Source organism: Rousettus aegyptiacus, unplaced genomic scaffold (genome assembly GCF_014176215.1).
Source record: "Rousettus aegyptiacus isolate mRouAeg1 unplaced genomic scaffold, mRouAeg1.p scaffold_m13_p_1, whole genome shotgun sequence".
Lineage (NCBI taxonomy): Eukaryota > Metazoa > Chordata > Mammalia > Chiroptera > Pteropodidae > Rousettus > Rousettus aegyptiacus.
In genome coordinates, this window is record NW_023416284.1 from 126,572,321 (window position 1) to 126,595,437 (window position 23,117).

General features: G+C 37.5%; 2 protein-coding genes across 8 annotated transcripts in view; one reads left to right on the plus strand and one right to left on the minus strand.

The window, feature by feature from the left end:
• DOP1A (DOP1 leucine zipper like protein A) overlaps positions 1–2,577 on the plus strand; it is an 85,731-nt gene extending 83,154 nt beyond the window's left edge. For 6 of the 7 annotated variants that reach the window (XM_036219750.1, XM_016118638.2, XM_036219753.1 and 3 more), the window contains one exon: positions 1,040–1,629. In XM_036219750.1, coding sequence (XP_036075643.1) covers positions 1,040–1,345 — 306 coding nt within the window. In that variant the 3' untranslated portion in view covers positions 1,346–1,629. Of the gene's footprint in view, positions 1–1,039; positions 2,466–2,555 lie in introns of those variants that run through there. The other variant, XM_016118633.2, reaches the window with a different exon arrangement.
• On the minus strand, positions 97–23,023 carry PGM3 (phosphoglucomutase 3). The gene is made up of 13 exons (XM_016118642.2): positions 22,915–23,023; positions 20,951–21,156; positions 19,318–19,502; positions 18,000–18,067; positions 13,842–13,975; positions 12,186–12,381; positions 10,272–10,429; positions 9,513–9,596; positions 7,122–7,220; positions 5,551–5,664; positions 4,514–4,636; positions 3,407–3,580; positions 97–2,423 (listed from the first exon to the last, which is right to left on the minus strand). The coding sequence occupies exons 2-13, from the start codon at positions 21,152–21,154 to the stop codon at positions 2,334–2,336; spliced, it is 1,629 nt and encodes a 542-aa protein (XP_015974128.2). The 5' UTR covers positions 21,155–21,156; positions 22,915–23,023; the 3' UTR covers positions 97–2,333.
• Between the last annotated feature and the right edge of the window lie 94 nt (positions 23,024–23,117).

Consider the following 23,117-nt stretch of genomic DNA (forward strand, 5'->3'; position numbering starts at 1 on the left):
CAAGAAAATAAGCTGGATTTTGCATCTCTTTTGTCCACTAGGAAACTAGTTTATACTAAAGTATTAGGTAAACGATGAAAGTTTCTTGATACCATCTGATCTTAGAAGGCAAACTACATTTATTAACCAATTTGGCAATTGTAATTCTGCCTAAGTTACACTTGATTTTCCATCCAGTTTGTTTTCATTTATCACTACCCAGTGTTTGCATATCTATGATTATGCCCAAGTTCAAATATCTGCAATTCTTATATATAACTTTCTCTAGATACACTAATGCCTACAACTGTGTTTAATTTAGTTGGCCTCTCAAACTAGCCTTGTAGTACACAATTTATCTTGTATTTATATTTAGTTAACAGAATTTTCACATACATTCTCATTTTTTCTCTGCTGCAGGATAAATCATAATTCTCCCTTTTAGAAGTGAGGCACCTTTCTCTATCTTGCCCACAGATGCTACACAGTAAATGGCAAAGCCAGGACACTAACCCAGTTTCCTCCCCACATTGTTCAGCACACACAGAAACAGATAGTAATCTCCTGAGGGTTCCTTTCTTTTCTGTGTTGATAGTAATTCGCTTTGGGCCCTGCTACCACTTTGTGACAAGTTTAGGCCATTAGGCTAAAGGAGAATTGTTTTACTAACGTTGAAAATGTATAAGACTCTTTGTCCCTTCCTAGCCTTCTTCTGTAATCATTTTATGACCAAGTCTTTGGTTACATAGTGGGAGTCCAGAAATCTGGGAGCTTTTTGAGTATATGCAAAGCACAACATAAACTTTCAGTGTTTGACTCTCCCTATCCAAAACCAATTCTGCCAAGCTTCCCTGTGCATTCCAGTTGGAATATGTTACTACAGTGTTAGACCCTTCTCTATACACTTAATAACTGGCACCAGAAGGCCTCAGAAGCAAGCATTTTAGTCGAGTCTGGAATGAAGTTATCTGTTTCTTAACTCTGCCAATGTTTATACCCTTTTAGTATTCTCATGCATTATATTGTCTGTTAATAACAATTTCCTTTTTGTTTTCAACAGAAAAATCCAGAGGAAGACAACTCAGGGAGGACGTTGGATTGGGAGCCGGGCCACTTGCTGCTCACCATCTGTACTGTGCGCAGTATTGAGCAGCTCCTGCCATTCTTCAATGTACTCAGCCAAGTCTTCAACAGTAAAGTCACCAGCCGATGTATAGGACACTCAGGGAGCCCCATCCTCTACTCAAACACCTTCCCTAATAAGGACATGAAACTGGAAAACCACAAATCATTTTCCAGCAAAGCCAGGCAAAAAATAGAAGAGATGGTAGAAAAGGATTTTCTGGAAGGTGTGATAAAAACTTGAGCACCACAAGTGGTCCCATTTAGTTAAAATGTAAATGTAATTATTTAAAACATTCTGAGTTGTATAGTTGGTTTTTTTATGTAACAAAACACATTTCAGGTTGTATTTAATTTAAATATTTGTAAATAAGAGCGAATGTCTGAATGTGGCCTGAATCACGTTTAAATATTGTTGGCTCATATTGATTATGGTGCCTGAGACAGACCTATTATATATACATATTCCATTGTTTTATTGTCCTGAGTTGTCTTAAACCTGAAAAATACACACCACATTTTTTCTAATGGTTTTGGGCTTCATTTAATTTAGATTGGAGAGTTTTTTCTTTCTATTAACCACATTCTAGTGTCTAATGGTGTCACTACTCTGTCAGAGGCTTGGTAATGGATTACAGTTTTCTCACACACACCTTCACTAAGGAGTAAAGAAGAGCTGAAGCCTGGGCCATGCATCCTTTTAGGGCGGCACAAGCATCTCAGCCGCATTACGGAGATGTACAGCCTCCATATTCACACCTCTGAGTTCCTGGTGATGGCAATCAAAGAGGTAAGTCACTTAAGAATAGTTCTGAAGACTTCGCTATGGAAAAATTGGTTGTATAAAGTCTTCTCTACCCTCCCCATTTGTATCCACAGTGATGAATACCACAAAAACAGTTTCCTGTTTAGGTAACGACAATGGAAAAGACATCCCAAAGCGTTGGTAATAAGATTTTTTTTCCCAGCATATATTATAAAGTTAATGACTGAATCATGTATATGAGCTCCAATGGTTTACATTAGTGAAACTAGAAGTCGGTTTCATTTTTAAACTGAATTTAACAAGTATAAGGCTTAGCTATTTCTAAAGTATTATTCTGGTAGTGTTTAAAAAAAGCAATCAGATCTAGAAACAATCCAGTAAGGTGCACTGTAAACGTTATGATTAATGGCAATATTTTTAAAAAACTCTTTAAAAATCCAGTTTCTCATGAATATAAAAACTATCTTCAGAGTCCTGGTTTGGGACTTTCTCCAACTCCTCCAGCCAGCTGGAATACTGCCACGCTTACTTCATATGCAAGGCTATCCGCACTTTCCTGTAAATTAAAGGAATTAGATAAGAAAGACACATCTACCAGGTTAGTTGAAACTCTGAGGGAAGAGGAGGGTTTCCTGACTTTGTTTCACTAACACCTTTAAATGCAAACTTGTTTTCCATTTATTTCAAGGTCTTGGAATTTACTATTGAAAGATGAAAAAAAAAAGTCAAATTTGTACAGATCAGGTAAGTTCTTAGTTTTCATTCCAAACTGAATAAATTCAATAAACTCGTTCTTATAGGCAGTGAGGCCACAATTAGCCTAAAAGTAAATAACTCTTAAGGCTCCAGATGTCTTCTCCTCACCCACCATAAGTATTTATTCACTATTTTCCGGGATGGCCTAAGTTACTATGTAAATTAATTGAATATGTCTCTAAGTCGCTATTCAATCGATTCTATTTTGTCTCTACTATGCAAACATTTTTATCAAGGGTTTAAGGTGACAGAAAAAGTACATGAAGAGGGCAAATTATAAAAAACCAACTTGCAAAGTCTTGACCCTATCAGGAAAACAGCAGAGGCACAGAATAAGGCTGTCATTTAAAGAAAATAATTTGAAAAACAAATTGAGGGTTGAGACAAAGATGAATTTCAAGTAGCAGAGATAATTTAAAAATGAACTTCAATGCTGGTTATTTTCAAAAAGCAACAGGATCATGTTAAAAATACAGAAGAAAGGGATAATCTTCAGGCTGTATAAGCATAAAGTGTCAAACTAAGTATAAAGTTATTTATGCCAGTTAGAAATATGACATGTTCAGGAACTCCAGAATAAATATAAAATATTTGGGGAAATAAACTAAGTGGGTCTAATTTTGTAGTCTTAATATGAAGGCTCCATAAACAAATCTCAAAGGCATTAAATCCTTCATTATAACTGAGATTCCAACACCATTATAGTTTTTATTTCTGTGCTCCTACCACCCCCCACTACTTGACACTCACTGCACATTTTTCAACAGAACTGTCCCAGCTTACTTGTGAGTCTGCTTCTGCATATACTCGGACTATGTCTTCTGTACCAGAGGGCCGGACAAAAGCTCGAGAAAGCTTGTACTTCTTCACCAGGTCATTGATTGCCTCTTGGAGTCCTGGGGGTGTAACTGCTTGCCTTTCAGCATCGGTGGTGCTAATAAGTTGCCTGTCTGCAACCTACACACAAGCATTTCATATTTATTACATTATACTCCTTTTTATGGCCATTTTAACAATAACAGAGCTACATTTCAGCTTATTGTACCGCAAAGTACAACACTGAAATAGTGAAGTACCAGATTAAGCAGAATATGAAATTGCATTTAAATTTTTTAAATATTTCTTCCAAAATCAGGGTTATTAATTTCAACACATTTATAGTTTGTTTCTTCAGTCTAAACAGTACCTTTAGCAAAGAGAGAACATTTCCACAGACTGTCTTAGTTACCATTAAAATAATGGCCTGTAAATACTGTATGACTTAAGTCACTGATCAATAATATTTAAAAAATAAAGATAAGTGGCAACCTAGTATGTAGGAGGGTCATGATGGGGACCTCATCATGCCAAAAACTAATATGAACAATAAGCAGCCATTTCTGTGAACTTTAACATTTATAGCTCTTTCACAAATCTGTGTATGTGTAAATTGGTATAAATCTATATAGAAATCAGCCATTTATCTGAAAAATTCTCTCCCTTTGAGCCCATGGAGTCTACTCAGCATCTAGCCTTAGGAAATACTCTATGAACTAAGAATAAAATAAATATCTTCAAATGACAGGCTATCCAGGATTTGCTTCAAAATATGTGGAGAACATACAGGGCAATAATTGAAACCTGTTGAAGCTGGGTACATAGGGGTTTGTTATTTTGTTCTCTCTACATGTGTATGTTCTAAATTTTCCATAATAAAACCACTTTTTAAACAGAATGGTTCAAAGCTATTCTGTGTATTTCCTCACATCTTTAAAAATTAGATGATGGAAGGCATATTCTATGTACAGAATGAAATGACACCCTTGGGAAATATTTTTATGTGGTGATATTTAACATAATAGCTTTTAGTTAATCTTCAAAAAAGATGTAATTTTAAAACCTTGCTCACACCTTAACTTTGAGCTGTCTGTTTGGAAGATCCGTATAGAGAGCATCCCACTGTTGTACAGTCAAGCCCTTCAGAGCCAAGATTGCCTCAATCACCAGCATGTCAGAAATAGCATCACCAGCTGCCTGCAAGATGGGGGGACACAATGGAAGAACCACTCTAATACAAACAAAGCTTGGATGTGAATGCTGTCTTAGAAAACCAATCAGTATCCTGTGCTTCCTCCTCCCCTCATCCAGAATTATTAACTGGTGTAGATAAATGAACATTAAGGAAGGAACTGAAACTAGCTCTTGAGAGAAACCTGCCCTGCCTTACATCTTCTTCCTTAGCGGTAAAATGAAATTAGACTGTATAACTCTTTAGGTTCCAGCATTAACATCCTATGACTCAAATTTTTCTTTATAACTAGATCCCTTTGAGATAACATACCATAATGATGGAGGCAGGCATCATACAAGGTAGTAGAGAAACACAAAGCTTTGGTGTAAGTCATACCTGCAGTTGGAGCCATATTCTGCCACTTGGTAGCACTAAGCCTTTGTTTCCTCATTTATAAAATGGGAATTAATTCCTCTCCCTGTGCTACTGTGAGGATTACACAGTCCAAATTGTGCAAGATGCTCAAATGGTACTTTTACTGCTTTTCCCTGTATTATGCTTTGCTTGCTCTTCCACTGCCACATGCTACACTACAATCCCAGTGATCTGACCCACATGAGACAACCAATTATTTTTCCTGAATTTCTTCAAGGTAAGTCAAAAAACGTATGTTTAGCCACATGTACAGTCAGTAGCTGAATCTGGCGACTCTAGGTGGAAGCTACTTATTCAACTTGAAAATTTTAATCACAAAATGGAGGAGGGAAGCACATAAATGTTCTGTCAATAACATTTCTGTATAAACCTCAACTGTATATACTACAATTGCGAATAAGCCTCCAGGATTTCTCCACTTTCTTTTTATATAGCCGACTCTTCTGTCCACCTTCTGAATAATGAAAAATAACCAAGAGCCCACCACCCCATCGGTTCTGACCTGGTTAAACAAGTCAATAACATTTTCAAGCATCTCAGCAGCTTTCCTTTTCTTATCTTCTAATTCTTTTGCTAGTTCTCTTATCTTCTTTTCAGCAGCTTTACTAAACAGTACCTGCAATGAAGCATACAAAATCACAAAGCACTATCCAAGTCCCAGTCGAAAGTAACTTTCATCCTAAACTACTTTTGAAACTCAATCTGGAGAAATGGAGGGGAAACAGTGGCAGCTTTAGGATTTATGAAATTAATATAAGATCAAAGCAGAAACTAAAAGATACTACTAGGGAAAAAAAGTTCCTTCATGGATAAAACTGGTTATCAAAATTTAAAGAGCTGATTACAAAGAAAATACCATGTTCATAAAGGTGATCACGTACATGATGAGTTCATTATATTTGCCCCTAGGCCAGGTAGGTCAGCTCCGTGCAGTCAGGTGCCTTAAACCTATCTGTATTCATGCTACTCTGAAGAACATAATTCACTGCTACGAGTATAGTTTTTTTGTCCTAAAATTAAGGGTATAAGCTGGACGAAGTAGAAAAGAGGGTTCATCATGTTTATCACATTATGGTGAATCAGTGGCTATTTAATATACATCATGTTCCTCAAGATTCCTATCATTTTGAAATGCCTTGCCCATGATTTTAGTGCCTTCGAGAGGCCCAATACTGAGAAGGAGCAACGTATAATGCTCAGCCACTTGCTGAAATCCATGTTTGTTGGTAAACTAAGGTGCAGGCTGGTCACTTGTTGGACAGGAACACAGCTATACCCATTCATTTACTCTACACCAGAGTTGAGCAGTTACAATAGAGACATAGCCCTGAAGCCTAAAATATTTACCATCTGCTCTTTAAATTCATTTACCAACTCCCTGCATTAGCTCTCTGAAGTTGTTTTTAATTGTATTTTCTAAGAACTTATTTTTCAACTTATATTCATGGCCTCTAGAAGCCAATGCTGAAATTTGAAGGAAACAATTTGACCAAGGTAATATTTTCTTTTGGCCACTTCAAATCCATTTAGGAAATGAGGTGAAGTGTAAAAACGTTTAAAGAGAAATTCTGAACCTTATGACTATACTAAAAACCAGTTAATATACCTTGAAATGGTGACTTTTATGGTAGGCAAGTTACATCTCAAAGTTTTTAAACATTCCGAGAGCCATTTTTTTGCTAATTAAACTCATTTCCAGTTGTTTATAATTCAAATTGCAAGCTTTCCAACAGTTTTCAATGTACCATACCTACTCAACTTTTACCACCTATGGCCAGTTTATGAAAATATTTTAAATGAGATATATAGATAATCTGTTTCTAAGAAAATTAACCGCATTTTTTTTAAAAAAAGAAACTGCATTATAAAAGCAAATTAGTATTTCTTCACACTCAAGGAAAGAGCATTACAACCTAAAAAGGAGCCAGTTGCACAACACATAATATATTAAGTTAACCAAATAATCAAATTCTAACATCCCAGTCATTTCAACAAAGCAGATTACCTATTACTACACAGAAACAGAATTCCCATCATAATAAAAGTACTAGCTATAATTGTTAGAGAACTTACTGTGCCATGACCATTTGCTTCGAAATAAACTCCAATATCAAACTCTTGAGCCTTGTGGTGCAAATGTTTTACACCAGTTTTAGTACAATAGACAGGTACCTATAACACATTTACGGAAACACAAGAGCAGTTATTCAATTGGCAAATATTGTGTACCTACTACCCTAGAGATACAATAGTGAATAAAACCTCCTGGAGCTTAGAGAAAGCACTTAGAAGCATAAAGAAAAAACAAGGTAAGAGTTGAGGGTACTCTTATAAAATAATGAAAGTGGAAGAGTGATGATCTGTTTCAGAAAGCTCACTTTAGCAACTGTATGGAGAATGGCTTAGAGAAGGAGTCTGCAAGCCTTTACTACAAAGGGTCAGAAAAAAAAATATTTAAGGTTTGCAGGCCATTTATTTGGTCATTATTACGGTGGCTGTTTGTTAACTCCAAGCTTAGAAGGTAAAAGACAGGGTCCGTTAGAAGTTTTCTAGAACTAATCCCAGTAAGAAATTATGGTGGTTGGACTAGCAACACTGGATGTTAGCCAAAGTCTTGGATAGGTCTGAGAAAGAAAAATGCTTAAGGAAAAACAGTACAAAACTACAAAAAAAGAGATCAAGATCAAATAAGATTGATATTTGATTGGATTTAGGAGACCTAAGGAATGGTTATAGCTAAAAATATTTCATCCATAAGAGAACGAGTTAAGAAGTAAATTTCTAATGTATTTAGTTTCTTAAACAGGGTATCTGAACTATAAAAAATTTTTAAGACAAAAAATAAGAATTAAAATACTAAAATAACAACCCAAGTACTGAAAATTCCTGTGAAAGGCAGCAAACTATATATTTAAATCAGATCATAAACTAGCAATCTCCAGGTATGTTCTGTACCTACCTACTTACTACTTATAAATTCTGAATCAGCTGCCAAGACTTAAAGAGTAGGAAATTCATAGAAAATCCAGATTTTCAGCTCCTCTTGAAGAATGACTCAAGGTGACAGCGGTTGGTCTGGGTACACTCTTCCTAGTCTTTATTTACCTACTGTACTCATGCACTTCACCTATCCAGATTCTACAGGAATCTGACTTTTCCATTCTAGCTTTTCTAAATGGAAAGAATAACTAGCAAAGGCAGGAAGTTTAAAAGAAATACACAAAAGTTGGAAACTACTACAGTACCTAGAAAGAAAAAGAGTGAAGGCAAACTGACCCAATTTTGGTCATGAATCCTAAGCTCAGAGTAGGTAGTGTGGTAGAGAGAATGTCATCTGGTAGATACTGGGGAAAGAATTAGAAACAAAATCTCCTACCAACCCAAAAACTTCTCCATAGAAGAGTAAGAAAACAGTTTTATTATGGAATAAGCATTAAGCCAGACTTGGGATCCTGTAAAGACAAAAAATCTCAACCTTTTATATTATAAAAATAACTAGTGACAAAGATATTCTCCTTGACCAAATTTTTTTAGTCAGCCTCCTCCTCTCAACCTGAACAGATCTCACAGTGATCAGTTCTCCAAGAGACCAATTTTACCCAGAATTTTGCTAAATCAGTTTAGCCAAAAATTACCCTACCCTACCCTCAATATGTGATCAAAGTCTTCATCCGTACCATCCCCCAGGTAATTGTACCTGATAGGCCAGACCTGCTTTGGTAAAATCCTGTTAGGTTGGCTTAGCCAGAATCATGTCAGACCCCTAGTGATTCCCCTCAGTAACTTTCCATCTACAGACTCCCTCCCCCAAACCTTGCTCTGTGGCTCTGAAACCCCTTTTGCTTGTTATGTTAGGAGTTGAGCTCCATCTCTCTGCAAAGCACCATGGCAATAGTCCCTATAACTACTGATCAGGCCTAGTTCTCAAGTATGAAGACTTCGCAGCACCATTTGTCATATACACTTACTTTGTCCTAAATTTAACTGATAATTGAGGTGGTCAAAGGGGTTAGCTAATTGCCTTTATCCAAGAAAATAATAAAACTTCTCATATCTTTATAAGTAGTATTAAAACTTGGAGCCAGACACCTAAGGTAAACTCTCAGGAGACTGGAATATATGTGTGCTATCTTCCTTGATGTTTACATTTCAAAGAGGTAAACAATCTTGAGCTTTGAAACTGGGTCATTTAGCCTTTAAAACAGTTCATATTCATTACCAAGGAGAAGAGAAAAAATTTACAAGTTTTTTAAGAGATGCTCTAAGAAAAGGGAGGAGTGAAGTCTCTCTTTTTGCATCAGCGACAGTTTAATTTTTGGCTTCTTTACCCTTATATGGACAAAAGCTCAGCTTCATGCACTACAACCTATTCACTTTTATGAGGGCATTATTTTCCTCACAGAAATACCTTACAATAGAATATAATTATTAACAAACAACCAGAAAATGAAAATGGTTCAATACCTTCATAACTTCTTTAAGATAGCGTGTTGAACTTCCATTTGCATATGCAGTTTGTACAACACCAATATTCAAACTTTCTCCGATCTAAACAAAAACAATAATTACTTTGCATCAAAAGTTAAGATGCTACAAAAGCAAAAAGTTCTAAAGAATGACAAAATTATTATCAGTTCAGCTGTGACTTAGGTTTTGCAATAAAATGAAAATTTACATGTAGGCCAGATAAAAAGCTAAAATACTTTTGAGCATTATTTAAAGCAATTTTACTCGGAATCCTTTATAAAGAAGCCTGTGGATTCTTAATCTTTATCTCTTCAGTTTTTAAAAAATGTATTCAGTTACTGAAGTATACCTTTTCCAGATTATAATAATTATTTCCCACTACATCCTATAAAGCTAGCCTGAGATTTCCAAAGAACAAAACAAAATTTCTGAGGATGAGATTTCCTGTTTAAACTTGAGGCTTTGGGGAGTGATGGTAGATCTCGCATTATTAAAGTGTCAGTTATTAAAAAACCAAAACATCATAAAGCTTCAAATCATTAATCTTGGCCAGTCTAAGGAAGAAATGAGTCACTCTGGGTTCCAAAACCAGTGCCCTAATGTTGAAATGACTGAAATGACCATTTCTTTTTTTTATAATCTGGCCACAAATCTAAGGAACTTCCCATAAGTTGTGCCTTTGAGACATTCAAGTGACCTCTACAGAACTATTTCACCAGTAAGTCTCCTTAAAAAGTAGTCAATCTCCCACCATACCTCCAATAGGAGCTCTTTAAGGAAACTGCTAATGAGAGTTGCTATCTTGTCACCATCTATGAGATGAAAGTGGCCATCTGCATCATGATAATAATAAACAATTCTGTCTGCATCTCCATCAAAGGAACAACATCTTTCATTGGACTTCATTTCCATTCCTAGCACACAGATTAAAAATGCATTTCAGTTTAAAAAAAAAAAAAACAATAAAACTCAATATAAAAAGTCTTAGGGTTTTCTCTTACTCTCATTACAAGGGAAAAGTTTTTCATTAAAGTATGATCATAACTAGCCTTATGTGTTACATGTAAGCATGTAAAAATCCACTATGATTTTTCAAGAGGTATTTAAAATTATCCTTCCAAATAAAAACCAATGTCTTAATATTTAAATAGTATTGGTAGCTTTTACAGGGTAAATTCTTTCACAGCTAATTGAAAAAGGAACACTCAAAATCTATACTGAAACTTGATGTAATACTAATTTTATAAGCCAGCTGGTTTGAAAACTATAGGTATTTCTGAATGCAGTTTATCTAGTTCTATGATATCCTTTACATATAAAAAATAATCAATAGATATGTGCTTTTATTTAATTCTGAGAGTGATTTTTATTTGTTCACACATCAATAACAAACACTGGTAAGTAGGAGCAAACAATTATAACCAATGAAAGTGGTTTGTGTAATTTGCATAAAGTTATTGAAATGTCAGCAATTGTTAATCATGATTTTTAGAAAATCTGGCTGTTCCTTAGCCATGATAGGAGTCAAATGATAAATCCAACATGAGGCAACTAATAAGTGAAGGCATTTATCTGCAATATGAATACAAGGTTGGCTGCAGGGCACAACACGGCTTCAGGAAAGCAAGAGTCTATGGTTTTGTTCACACCATAAACCTAAAGCAGGAGAAAGAGCTCAAGGTTTAGTGAAAGAGACACTAAACTGAACTGTCAGTAAAGTAACAGTCAAAAAAATTCAATAAAAAGGAGTTTAAATTGGTTGATTGTTTAAAACATTTAAATGGTGACTACAGTGAGGCAGAAAGCATCAGTGAGACAAGCAACTGAATGAGGTCTGTGGGGTTCTGAAGAATGCATGTCCTTCCTGTCTGAAGCAGGTAGGAGCTACTCCACTGTAGTCAATGAAAGCTGTGTGAAAATGGACATTTTCTAACTTTGGTAAAGAGAAGCCAGAGGTTCAAATATTTAAGTGAAATCAAAGCATTTTTAAATGGTGGCAACTAATGCAATTAGGCACACATACAACAGACCAAACAACACATCTGCAAGCCAGGTTTGGCCCACAGGCTAACAATTTCGGATTTAGAATGCACCTAAATATAGAATATCCCTTACTACAATCTTGAAGAACAATCTTCTTCCCAACATGTCTACACTGTGGAAAACACTGATTTTGCAGACAATTATAATTAAGCAGTTGCATTCCCTTTCCATAGTCTGTCCAATTCAGGTAAGATGAAAAATAATGCTATTTACTATTTCTGTCCTTTAAATCAGTGCCAGACCAGCACTATAAACAAAGCCCAACCACTTTATAGAAACAAAGATTTCTATATTGTATAAACCCTACCCCAGACCTACAGAAAGGGAAACTATGTGTGCTAACAAGCCCTCTAGGTGATTCTGATGTGTACTACATTTGAGAACTACTCCCCCAGAACACCAATTTCCAAGTCTGCTTTCCTCACCAGATTTTCCACATGCTGTGAGTCCTATAACTTACGGGCAGAGAAAGCAGTCCATGCTTTGAATGGCACTAATGAGTGGGAAGATGCCCAGATGTCTAAAAGTGACAGAGACATGGCCAGCTGCATGGCTCTTCACTCACTTGGCCACTTGTGTTAGTAAATAAGACTGACTACAAAGCTCTAAAAACACATTTTTACATACCTTGTGGAGGTTTCTGATGACTTTTCACAAAGTCAGCTCCACATAAATGATTGAGTTTCCCTTTGGTCCCATCATTAAACAACTGAACTGACAGTTCCTGGGAGAAGTAGTGTTCCATTTCTCTTAGTTTCAAGGCCCCTATGCCGTTTGCACAGTCAACCTTAAGTGATCGATCTTCATCTCCAGTGCAGAAAGCCTTAAAAGACACAGGAAAGAAAAACTTCAAGTTGTGAAAGTAAAAGTTAAGCATAAAGCATGTATATGTGTATGTAAATATCTTCTATTATTTCAATTAGCTCAACTATTTTAAACCAAGAAACAAAAAAGTACACACATTTGGATGACAAGTGTAAAACAACAAAGTAAAATTTAAAATACCTTTTTTTTGTACAGACACTGGAATTGTTTCATTGATTGAATGGCTTATGGAAATGGAGCTTGTCGAACATAAAATTTAATGTTCAGGTATGAAAATCTTTTTAAAAGAAAGCATTTACTAATAAACCCATTTTCCCATTGCTAGCAAAAACAAAACAAAACAAAACAAAAGGCTAAACCACCGGTAGCATGGCTAGGTAGAAAAGACAATCACCGTCCGCCATCCCAGTTCTCCCAGCATTTTTACACATTAAGTAGGGGGGAGAAAGATTTAAGCCATTCTGAAAGAATTTACATTAACTATAGACAAAGGGGATGGGAGAAGGTAAAGTGGGGCAGCTCTAAGATAGGCACAGCATCCAATGAAGAAGAGTTTGCTCCCCTGGATAGGTTATGGGTAAGTCTGTAAAGCTCATGTGAAAATAAGAAAAGTGGAGGCTCCTGGAGTTCAAAAGCACCTAGCTATTCTCTTCTTAAGAATAATTGCAGAAACAGACAACTAGAAGTTAATCTGAAGTTCCAACAGACATATATTGAAGGTGAGCAATCTTGTTAGCTGATCCACAGCTATTAGCAGGCTAACTATTCTTCTCTTGCCACTGTAATTTAACTTAAAACATCTCGATTTTTTTTTCTTTTTTTTGCCACTCTTTATTAGAATTTACCCTCAGTTAAACAGGGTCCTTTAAAATATCGTTACAGTCTATATTACATGATAATCATTCAAATGTGGGAATGGCATATAGATGAATGAGCAGTAAAAACATGTCATTCTTCTCATAGCACAAACACTACTGAACGTGCTTATTTTTTCCCTAATGTCAATCTCTCCTGTATCCTCACACCAGAATATAACTTCTATGAGCGTAAAGGCTTTGTTTTGGTTAACTATGCCTGACCAAAACATATAGTATTTATTGATCAAATGAATTATATTCCTTAAATCTCATGCAGGTTTAACAAGTTAATTTCACAAGAAAATTGTTCTCAATGGATGCCTCAAGTATGATGCCAACAGCACCCACATTAACTTGCTTAAGAGCAAATTAATCTGAATGAATACTCATGTTTGTTCCCCCAATGATCTCAGAAAGTACTGTTTGCCTTGCCAAGTGAGTGCCGACAATTAGGATACAAAGCCCAGACTCTGTGGAGCCCTGGAAAGAAAAAAGACATATGCCACCATTTTTGGAAATAGGAGTGAAAAATTATGTAATTTAGATAAATCGTTCAAGTGATGTTATTTTATTCACTTGCAAACTCTAATTACATTTTCACCTGTTTGGTAAGTTCCACAAAAGCTTTAGAGAGCTTCTGGTAGTAACCTTCTATGGTTGCCTTTCCATATTGCCCATTCGTATTTCGACAGTATACCATGTAGTGTAGCTGGGGGGTGGTTAACAAGCCATAATCTGTCAGAAATACAAAAAGCAATTTATCATATTTTTTAATAAAGAAAAAGTTTAAATGGATTCATACTGTAGGAATTTTATGGTAACAAAAAACACAAAACACTAACTTTCAAACTATCTAAACAGATATCCACTGACCTGATTACGAATGCATGACACACTGTGAATATTATATCTATAGTAGGAAATACATAGCTGGCCTTTGTCTCCTTTCCTGGCATAGCTGCTAAACTCTTAGAACTGCAAGAATAAGGTGTCTTTTGTTAATGAGGTGACTTTTGGAAAGCCCCTAGGTAACCTAAGTATAGGGGCTGATTGCCAGGGGAACTAATCATGTATTTAAAAGGTTGGAACTTTCAGCCCTCCTCACCTCCCCCACCCAACTCCAGCGAAGAAGCCGGAGGGGCTAGAAACTGAATTCAATCACCAGAGGGCAATGACTTAATAAATCATGCCTATGTAATAAAGCCTCCAGAAAAACTCGAAACACCAAAAGGCCAGGGCTCCAGGTTGGTGAACATGTGGAGATTTGGGGAGAGTGGCACGCCCAGAGAGCTCAGACACTCTGAGTCCCTTTCCACATGCCTTGCCCTATGCATCGCTCAAGCTAGCTGTTCCTGAGTTAAATAAATCCTTTATAATGAACTGGTAAACACATAAACATGTTGAGTTCTGTGAGCTGTTCAGCAAATTCATCTAACTCAAGGAGGGAGTCATGGGAACCTCCATATTGGCCAGAAGCCCATGTGATTGGGATCTGAAGTGGAGGGGGTAGTCTTATGGGACTGAACTCTTAACCTACAGGATCTGCCACTACTTCTAGGTAGATAGTGTAAGAATTGGATTAACTGTTTGGTGGTACTGAAAAAGAGACTCTGAACACAAACTCAATTCTAAAAGAAATATAAACTACTATTGGTAGCAAAAAACACTAACTTTCATTCAGCATAGAGCAAAAGAAAAGAAATAATTGAGTTCTCTTTTTAGTAACATTGCAAACTATGTAATTCAGATGAACCATCCTGAAAACAACCAAAAACGCTAGATAAAAGAAAAAAAATCTCTTTTTGAAAAGAACTGTAGTGCCAACAAATTACAAAGGAATTAGACCAAAATCTATGTGGAGAGGAACTCCAAGATTGGAGCTAAAGGAAGCTAGTTTTACATTTTTCAAAACTGGAAATTGAACCATGTTTTCAGTACAAAAAAAGTCTGCTGGTTTAAGATGGGGAATCCAGTAGAAGACCAGCCCCTTGTGAAGCTACAGGACTATCTTTCAGTGCAAGAGTGACTCAAAAGTGAATTAGCTCCATGCCCCCTCCCAGAAAAGCTGTCTTGGCATTAAGCACAAACAGCATAGGGAAAAACCCGTCCCTGAAGAGCTGTCACCACAAGAAAAGCCTCCCATGGGTTTCCAGCCCAAATCACATAACCACATACGTCTAAAAGAACTCTGTCATCAAAGAACCATGTCATTAACCAGCCAGGTAGTTCCCCCAGCAGAAACAAACACTAAACTCGGCCCAAGAAAGTTATTTTCATCATAAACCTCAAAAATGTCCCACAAATAATTTTTCAAGAAAAACAAATAGTTTAGAGTAAAAAATCTAAACACAGAAAAAAGGCACTGTGATCAAGAAACGGGAAACAGCACAGATGGATCAGTATCTAACAAATATTCAGTGACTAAATCTGTCAACAGTCTTCAAAGTCATATATGAAAGTTTGGACTGGAAGCAAAAAGCATTTGAAGTTCTTAAGCCCTGCAGTTATACAATGGAACTGGTATTTTATGAAGGCAACTGTGGCTCTGATATAAGAATTAGATGAGAGGAGGTGGAGGAACTCAAAGACTAGCTCAATGGAAGTATATAAGGCAGAGGAAACGATATTACAGAAGACATATCAAAGGATGAAACAAAAAGATTCTATGAGCAATATCAAAATTACCAAATAAACATTTATGAAATAACTATTATATATAGTTATTCAATAATTATTCCACTGATCAACCCAGAAACCTAGAAGTCATTCTTCACAGCTTTATCTTCACCACACATCACAGAATCCTTTGAATTCACTATTAATTTCAAAATTTTTCCATTTCTCTCACTGTCATCACTCTTGCATGAACTATTGCACAGTCTCCTAGCTGGCTTCTTTTCCTTTCTTACAACCACCTTCCTATCTCTATATAACAGCCAGCAGGACTGACTTCAAATGAAAATATGATCATATTCTCATACATGAAATCCTTCAATGGAGTCCCACTGCATTTGGAGTAAAACCGAAATCCTTACAATGACCTATAAGGCTTAGAGTGACTTGGCCCTTGCTTACCTCCCTAATCTCATCTTCCACTAGCTTCCCCCATTCTCCCTAAGCAGCAAGCAGCTCCATTAACTTTTCATTTCCTGAAATACACTAAGCTGAAGAGAGAAATGAGGCAAAGATTTAAAAAACTCCAATTTTTCTAAACTAAAACAGTAGAAGAGTAATGGTTTTAGAGACAGAATAAAAGTCCTGAAAAAAAAAAAAAATCAACCATTCTAAGGATGGCAGAAAGAATAGTTTTAGCCAAAGTGAATCTAAGGTAGGGACAGGCCACCTAGTGGAGACATCACTCAGACCAACGCTTTACATATCACAGGCCATGTCATTCAGTGGGTCGTGGAATTTACTCAGACATACCAGCATTTCTGCACTTTTTAATGAAACAGATGAATGCATATTGTGTAGTATGGGTAAATACTGTTTGTTGAGACTTTTATTTCAGTTACATACACAAGCACACATATACACATCATGATACAAAATGGGTTTCTTACTATGAGCTGTGAATGCGGTGAAATAAGACTACGGGAAGGTTGTACATAACGGGCATTCAGAAACGCTTGATGTTGCTGGAGCTATCGCAGTGATGATGACCACTCCAACATCATGTAGAATGAAAAGGAGAAGTGAAAAATGCCCACACTGAGATGGAAGAAAAGCTTGCTGAGATCGACAAGAATTAGTAGTGGCCAAGGATGCAGAAGCTTAAAGAAGAGGGAGGTCAGTGTTGAAAACTACCAAGACATCAACTGAAATAAAAAATTTTAAATATAAATTCTGAGAGTTATTTTTAGGTTACAGATCTGAGTATCTGACAACAGTTATGAAGCCTTTCCCTAGAAGTGCATGTACAGGTAACACTCTGCACACTGTATCAAGAGGGCAACAGGGTCCCCACAGTTTAACCAAACTCCTGCAGGTCCCCACTTTATAAGAGCCATTCGATTTGGCAATTAAAATTCAGAAGCGTGTTGGGAGATATTTCACTGGATGGCGAGGATGGAGACTGCCCTGCAGTAGGCAGAGTAATGCCTAGAAGACAAAGAATCAAGCCAGGCATGCTCTTGGAAGAGGCCAGATTAACTGTGAAGGGAAGACACAAGAGTTGGAAAGGAGGAAGAAAAGGTTAAGAAATTTTTAAGTGAGAAAAACCTGACACTAGTAAAATTCACCTCTAAGCAACATGGAGTCATTGGATTAAAAAGGGGCACAATCAATGTGGGAAGAGGATTCTAGCCTCCATTTTGTTGCGTTTAACACTTCCTCACTTAATAGGAAAAACCATCTGTAAAAACTTAAACTGATGATTACTAGGCCAAAGATATTTTCCATCACTATTTGACAGGTAACAGCTGATTCCACACATGATCAGCTAAGAAGTAACACCTGATATTAACAAAAGCTCCCCAGAATGAACCTCGAGTTTTTTATATCAATAAATTCAGCCTTATTAAAGAAAGTTGTTTAAAATTAACATTTCCACATATAATCTCCTATAGGTAAAATAAATTATACATGCCCAGAAAAAAATCTTTTTTTTTAATATTAAGGGTTAGTCTTTTACATCTAGGAATTCATTTTTTAAAAACTTTATCTGCATTTTCAAACTTTTCTAAAACAAATATGTATTACTTTTTTATAATTTTTGAAAAAGTTTAAAGATTAATTTAATTTACAGCTCAGTACATACCATGGAACTGACCTCCCAAAACAGTAACACCATCTATTACAGACTGTGAAAGTTTCTGACTGCTAGGCCTAGGAGAGAAAAGAAAATAATACATCCCATCTTGAAACCAATGGGGTTGCTAGTCCTGAAGGCGAACACTGAAATGATGTGCTACAAATTTCAGAATAAGTTCATTGTATATGAACTGAAACCTTTCAAGACTGAAAACTGAAAAAACAATTCAGGTAAAGTATAAAGATTTTCCAGTAGTCTTTCACAATGTAGTTCTTGAAAAAATTTTAGCTTTTAAATGAATTTAGAAAATAGGTATAAAGGATACAGTAATTACACTATACCCAAACTTTTCAAGTTTGACAACTACACATACATTGCCTCGGAACAGTAACAAATACTGAAAGCACAGTGTGCATAATGCAGTCCTGGGTATTAAGGATATAGAACTTATTTTTCATTTTAAAAAGTCAGGACAAATTATTGGAAAATAAAGCAGATCATTATATAATTGCCTTGTAGAAAAAGATGTTCTATAGCACTTAAACTAGTTAAGGTAAGAGGTAAATACATGTGAGATGGCTTTACTGAGAGATACTTTGCTTCAGAATATAAGCCACTTGGCTACTTCTGCTACCTATAATAGCAGTGATTATGGAATCAGTAGTATTTGGAAGTCCCTCTGAGAACACATTTAAAGGTAAAACACCAGTCCAAGGCATTAAGAGATTGAGTAGAAATTTCCTTTAGAAAGAATCTCTGGCTAAAACTAAATCTGTTGTTGCAAAAGTGAATGCTGCTGTTTCAAAGTATACTTTTAACTTGACATTTTACAAAAATACTTTTTTGTAAAGGGAGGCAAAGACTGACCAACATGTAGAAATAGTTTTATAGTGAACTCCAGCATAGGGAAAATGATATACATATATGAACCGACAATAACAGATTATGAGACTCTAAAAACAGAGTTAAAATCATGTGTTCTTACTTTATAGTGGAAAACAGTAAACCTACAGAAGGGAGTGGGAGACATTTATTAAGTGCTTCTCTCAGGCCAGAAAATACATATTCTGCATACATTATTTCATGTAATCCTCACAAAAACTTTATCCCCAACATTATAGAGTTAAATCTTTTGGAGTTAGAATTGGGGTTCAGACTCCCAAACCCACGTTGCAGTGGTGACTTAGTTCCCACATCCTATTACAAAAGCCAAGTAGGGGAGAAGCCTCTACCTCATTCTTTCCACCTGTCATGAATACTAAAACTGACAGATCATTTATACTTAGTTCCCAAAGCGGCTTTCAGGAGTAACTCCAATGGTCACCTGGTATCTCTACCAATCACTACGAAGGCATCTTGTTGCAGATCCACTGCTGCTTTCTCGCTGATGTCCATCAACACACTCTGCATATCTTCTTCCTCAGCATTTGCCAAACAGGTAGCATGTTCCTCCCAGGAAGGTGCCAACATTTCACCCAAAGGATCAACCAATTTGACACCATTGTCTTCCTTAAAAGAAAAACAATATGCCATCTGTGCATATTCATGAGGGTGAGTTGAAGACGTAAACTCAAACTGTTTTTCCTCCTACAAAAGACCATGATAGCTGAGCAGCTTCACCTGTGACCTCTATCTACCTCATACCGGGAACTGGAGTAGGTGTTTTATATACATTAGCTCAGTAAGTCCTCATGACTCAGTGAACCTAATAATCCTATTACTATTCCTAAGAAAACGAAGATTCAGAGTGAGTAATTTGCTTATGTTCATACAACTAAGTGTCACTGCTGACATTAAAACATTAAGTCTATCTGACTCTTAAATCCAACAGCCACTATGCTAAACTAGTTTTGTTAAAAGGCTGTCATCTGTGCATTAGCCGACAATTGACTGGGAAGGACACAGTTAGAGCAGAATCAGTGCACCTAGAGATCTTTCTCACTATGACTCTGAACTCTATGCACATCCTGCTCAGTGCGTCAACCAATGGGTGGCACAGAAGCTGAAATCTGACTTCTAATTCTGTTCTGCTCAAATTTCTGGGGCCGGGGCGGGTGTGCGGGGGGGGGGGGGGGGCGGGGGGGGGGGAAGGTGAGTGTAGTTCCAAGAGTGAATGTCAACTGAAAGAAAGAGCTTAGAATTGTTTTTATGAAGTGCTTTTGGAACTAGCAATAAATGTGGGGATCTGCCTACAAGTCAATCAATTACAGTGATTTAGACATTTATGCATTTACAGCAATGCACATTTAGAAGTTGGAGAAGCAATGTCCTCTTGTTTGGGGGAAGAGGAGGTTACAATCCTTCACTGACCTACATAACTTTAACTTGCTGCTGATTTAGCTACCAAGGCAAAAATCTAATGCCCTAGCAATAAGAAGCATATTATTCAAACCATGTATTAGTGAGCTATAGACAATAGAGAATAAAATAGTTTGTGTCAAAAAGAATACTTTGATAAAAACGAAATTGTCACAGATACTGGAACTACCAACCTCCTCAATATTCCACCAAAAGCTCACTTTTGGATCCTGGGAGCCATTAGTGTGCCTGTTTATTCAGAACAGGAAACTATTCCCTAGCTACAGAAAACCTGTCTGAAAATTTTCAAAATGTCCTAAGTCTTTGCAAATGTTTGCCCTTCCCCTTACCATTCCTCCAATCCCTTTATTCTCTGCTCAGTCAACAGAGGTGACTTTTTATCACTAATACTGTGTAACTGGGAAGGACATTGTTATTTCTCTAATATGCGCACTCTCCAAAAAATTAGTCTCATTTCACTCTCTCCACATTCTCTAAAGTCCTAAGTTAACTGACTGCTCATTAAGAAAAAGCTGCTTCAAATCCGAAAGCACATAACAAAAAGGCACACTCTTAGAATCTGTACTTTGGGTCAAACTGCTCAGACACTAAGATTTTGCAAATAAAGGTTTGCTTTATCAGAGCAAGAAATGCATTACCTCAGGATTGTGTGATGCTGTTACCATGACTCCTATTGTAGATTTTGTCTGTTTTGACCTCAGGGCAGCTAACAATCCCATGCGAAACATGACATGATCAAGATGTTCTGCTTTCATTCGAAATCCAGCAGTCCCATATTGAAGAATGAGTCCATTGGGCTTTGCATGTAATGCTGAGTGTTTTGTAACAGCATCTAAATCCATGTCTACGAAATTAAGAAATATTTTTCAGGGATGTTAAGATATCTTTCAAGAACCACTTGCTTCAAAAGCTGCCACCCCAAACTAATAGGCATGTCTCATTCTGAACCTCCCCAAAGAACCATGTATGATAGAAAAAAAATGGTAGAATAAATCCTGGGAGTTAGTTGTTACCTCGAAGATCTTGCTCAACTTAATTGTCCACTCTAGAAAAGATTCAGCGCAGAGATTAGATTGTCCCCAACTCATGTCCCATTTTGGTTCCAGGGCTATTCCTAGACCCAGGGCCAACTTAAAATGGTCCACTCTCAACTGAAATGAAGATTCCACACCTACAACAGAGACTTCTACCAGATCAAATATCGCCTCATTTAACAAATAGGACAACCTAAGCCTAGGCCTCAGTTAAATAACCTAAGTTTACATGGATAGCTGGTGACAAACTGCGGTCTATGATTATATTCTTAAATGCATTGGACCTACATATCCAAAATGTCTAGGAAATCTGTGTAATCCTTTTGCAATTCTTCCCAGGCTACAGAAACACATTCCCAGAGGAAAAGCAAAGGGCAACAGCCCCTTCTCCAAGACTGCCCAGATCTCCTAATACACCTCACAGTGGATTTTTCTACTTTCATAAAGATCAGGACACCTTTCTAAGTTAAACTCTGAAACTAGCAATACCTTCCTTTCGCCTTTAATTTTAAAAAAATATTAAACATCAGCCCTTAGGCCACTAGCCCTAGTCCAATCAGCCACTTCCTCTTCTGGGATACTCCAATTTTAAGTGGATCTTGGGGTTTCCAACCTCGGTTGTACGTACTATATTCACTTCCTGATCAGTCAGTCCCATTTTCAATCAGCTCAGAAATGAGCAGCAGTTTCACGAATACCAGCCTGGCTACAACTGGTTCCAAACTACTGCAATAAGACAACTATGGCAATAATGCCAGTCAATCTTTTTGCTGGTGGAGGGTCCTGCCTTTAATTTGTAAAATATGTGACATGTGTGAAGCGCAATATAAACTTAAGAGCTACAAAATAAGGTACGCCTGTATCTTGTTTTCTTTACTGTCCTTTATTGTTTCAACGAACAAAAGTTAAAGGAAATGGTGAAAATGTTTGCTTTTGTCCGCCTGGAAAAAGCTGGCAAGCATTCAACAAACTCAGTTAGTTTGGTCCAAAGTGATTAAATCTTTTTCACAGCCATGAATGCATTTTGTTAAAAACTGACCAGTCGGTAATGTGTCAGGATTATTCATAGGGCGTAAACCAGCCATGTTAAATCCAGAACTTCTTTAAAAAACTGCTAAAATGCGTCCGCCCTTTAATGCGTTTTTCGGTCCTAATACTGTCAGTGGGTATGTGAACCCTTTTATTAAAACTACCTTCAAGTCTATACGGTGTCCACTCTGAAAAACTTAGGTGTCCCCCTCCCCTCTATTCCATCTTCAACACCTCGTCAGTTCCTCTCCCCCTTCCCCTCCCACCACGCCTCCGCCCCCGGAATCACCGCACATTTCCCGGACCGAAGCCCCGAAGTCCCCGTCCAGGCCCGTGGACGAGACCCGCTCCCTCTTCCCCCAAACAACAGACCCTCGGGCCGGCCCGCGAGCCCACTCCCGAGGCGCAGTGGCGGGTGGGTGTGTCCCGCGCTCGGTTCGCCGGTCAGTCCGCTAGCCAGTCCACTAGATCGTGCGTCGGCCGAACCCCTGTGGACAGGAATGTCCCCTTTCGCCGCCAAGTCCCGCGGCCCCGCTCACCTCTGCCGGGAGACTCCCCGTCTCTCCCACGGCGCGGAACAACCAGCTCGCGACGACGCCTGAAACCGGAGTGCAGCTCTCGGAACCCGCAGACGTGGCCCTGCGTGGCTTCCGGCCGTCCGCCACGCCCCTCAGCCAATCACGGCGGGGGAGGGTCCGCTGGCCCCGCCCCACCCCGCCCCCTGCGGGTCGCGCGCAGCTCG

Bases quoted from the DNA above. Each gene is read 5' to 3' on its own strand.
- PGM3 (XM_016118642.2), bottom strand. From the start codon at position 21,154: ATGGATTTAGATGCTGTTACAAAACACTCAGCATTACATGCAAAGCCC. The intron at 9,597-10,271 runs GTATGGTGGGAG...GTTTTTGTTTAG, and splicing joins TTAAAGAGCTCCTATTGGAG to ATCGGAGAAAGTTTGAATAT. The intron at 4,637-5,550 runs GTCAGAACCGAT...CCCATCTTGCAG, and splicing joins TTATTGACTTGTTTAACCAG to GCAGCTGGTGATGCTATTTC.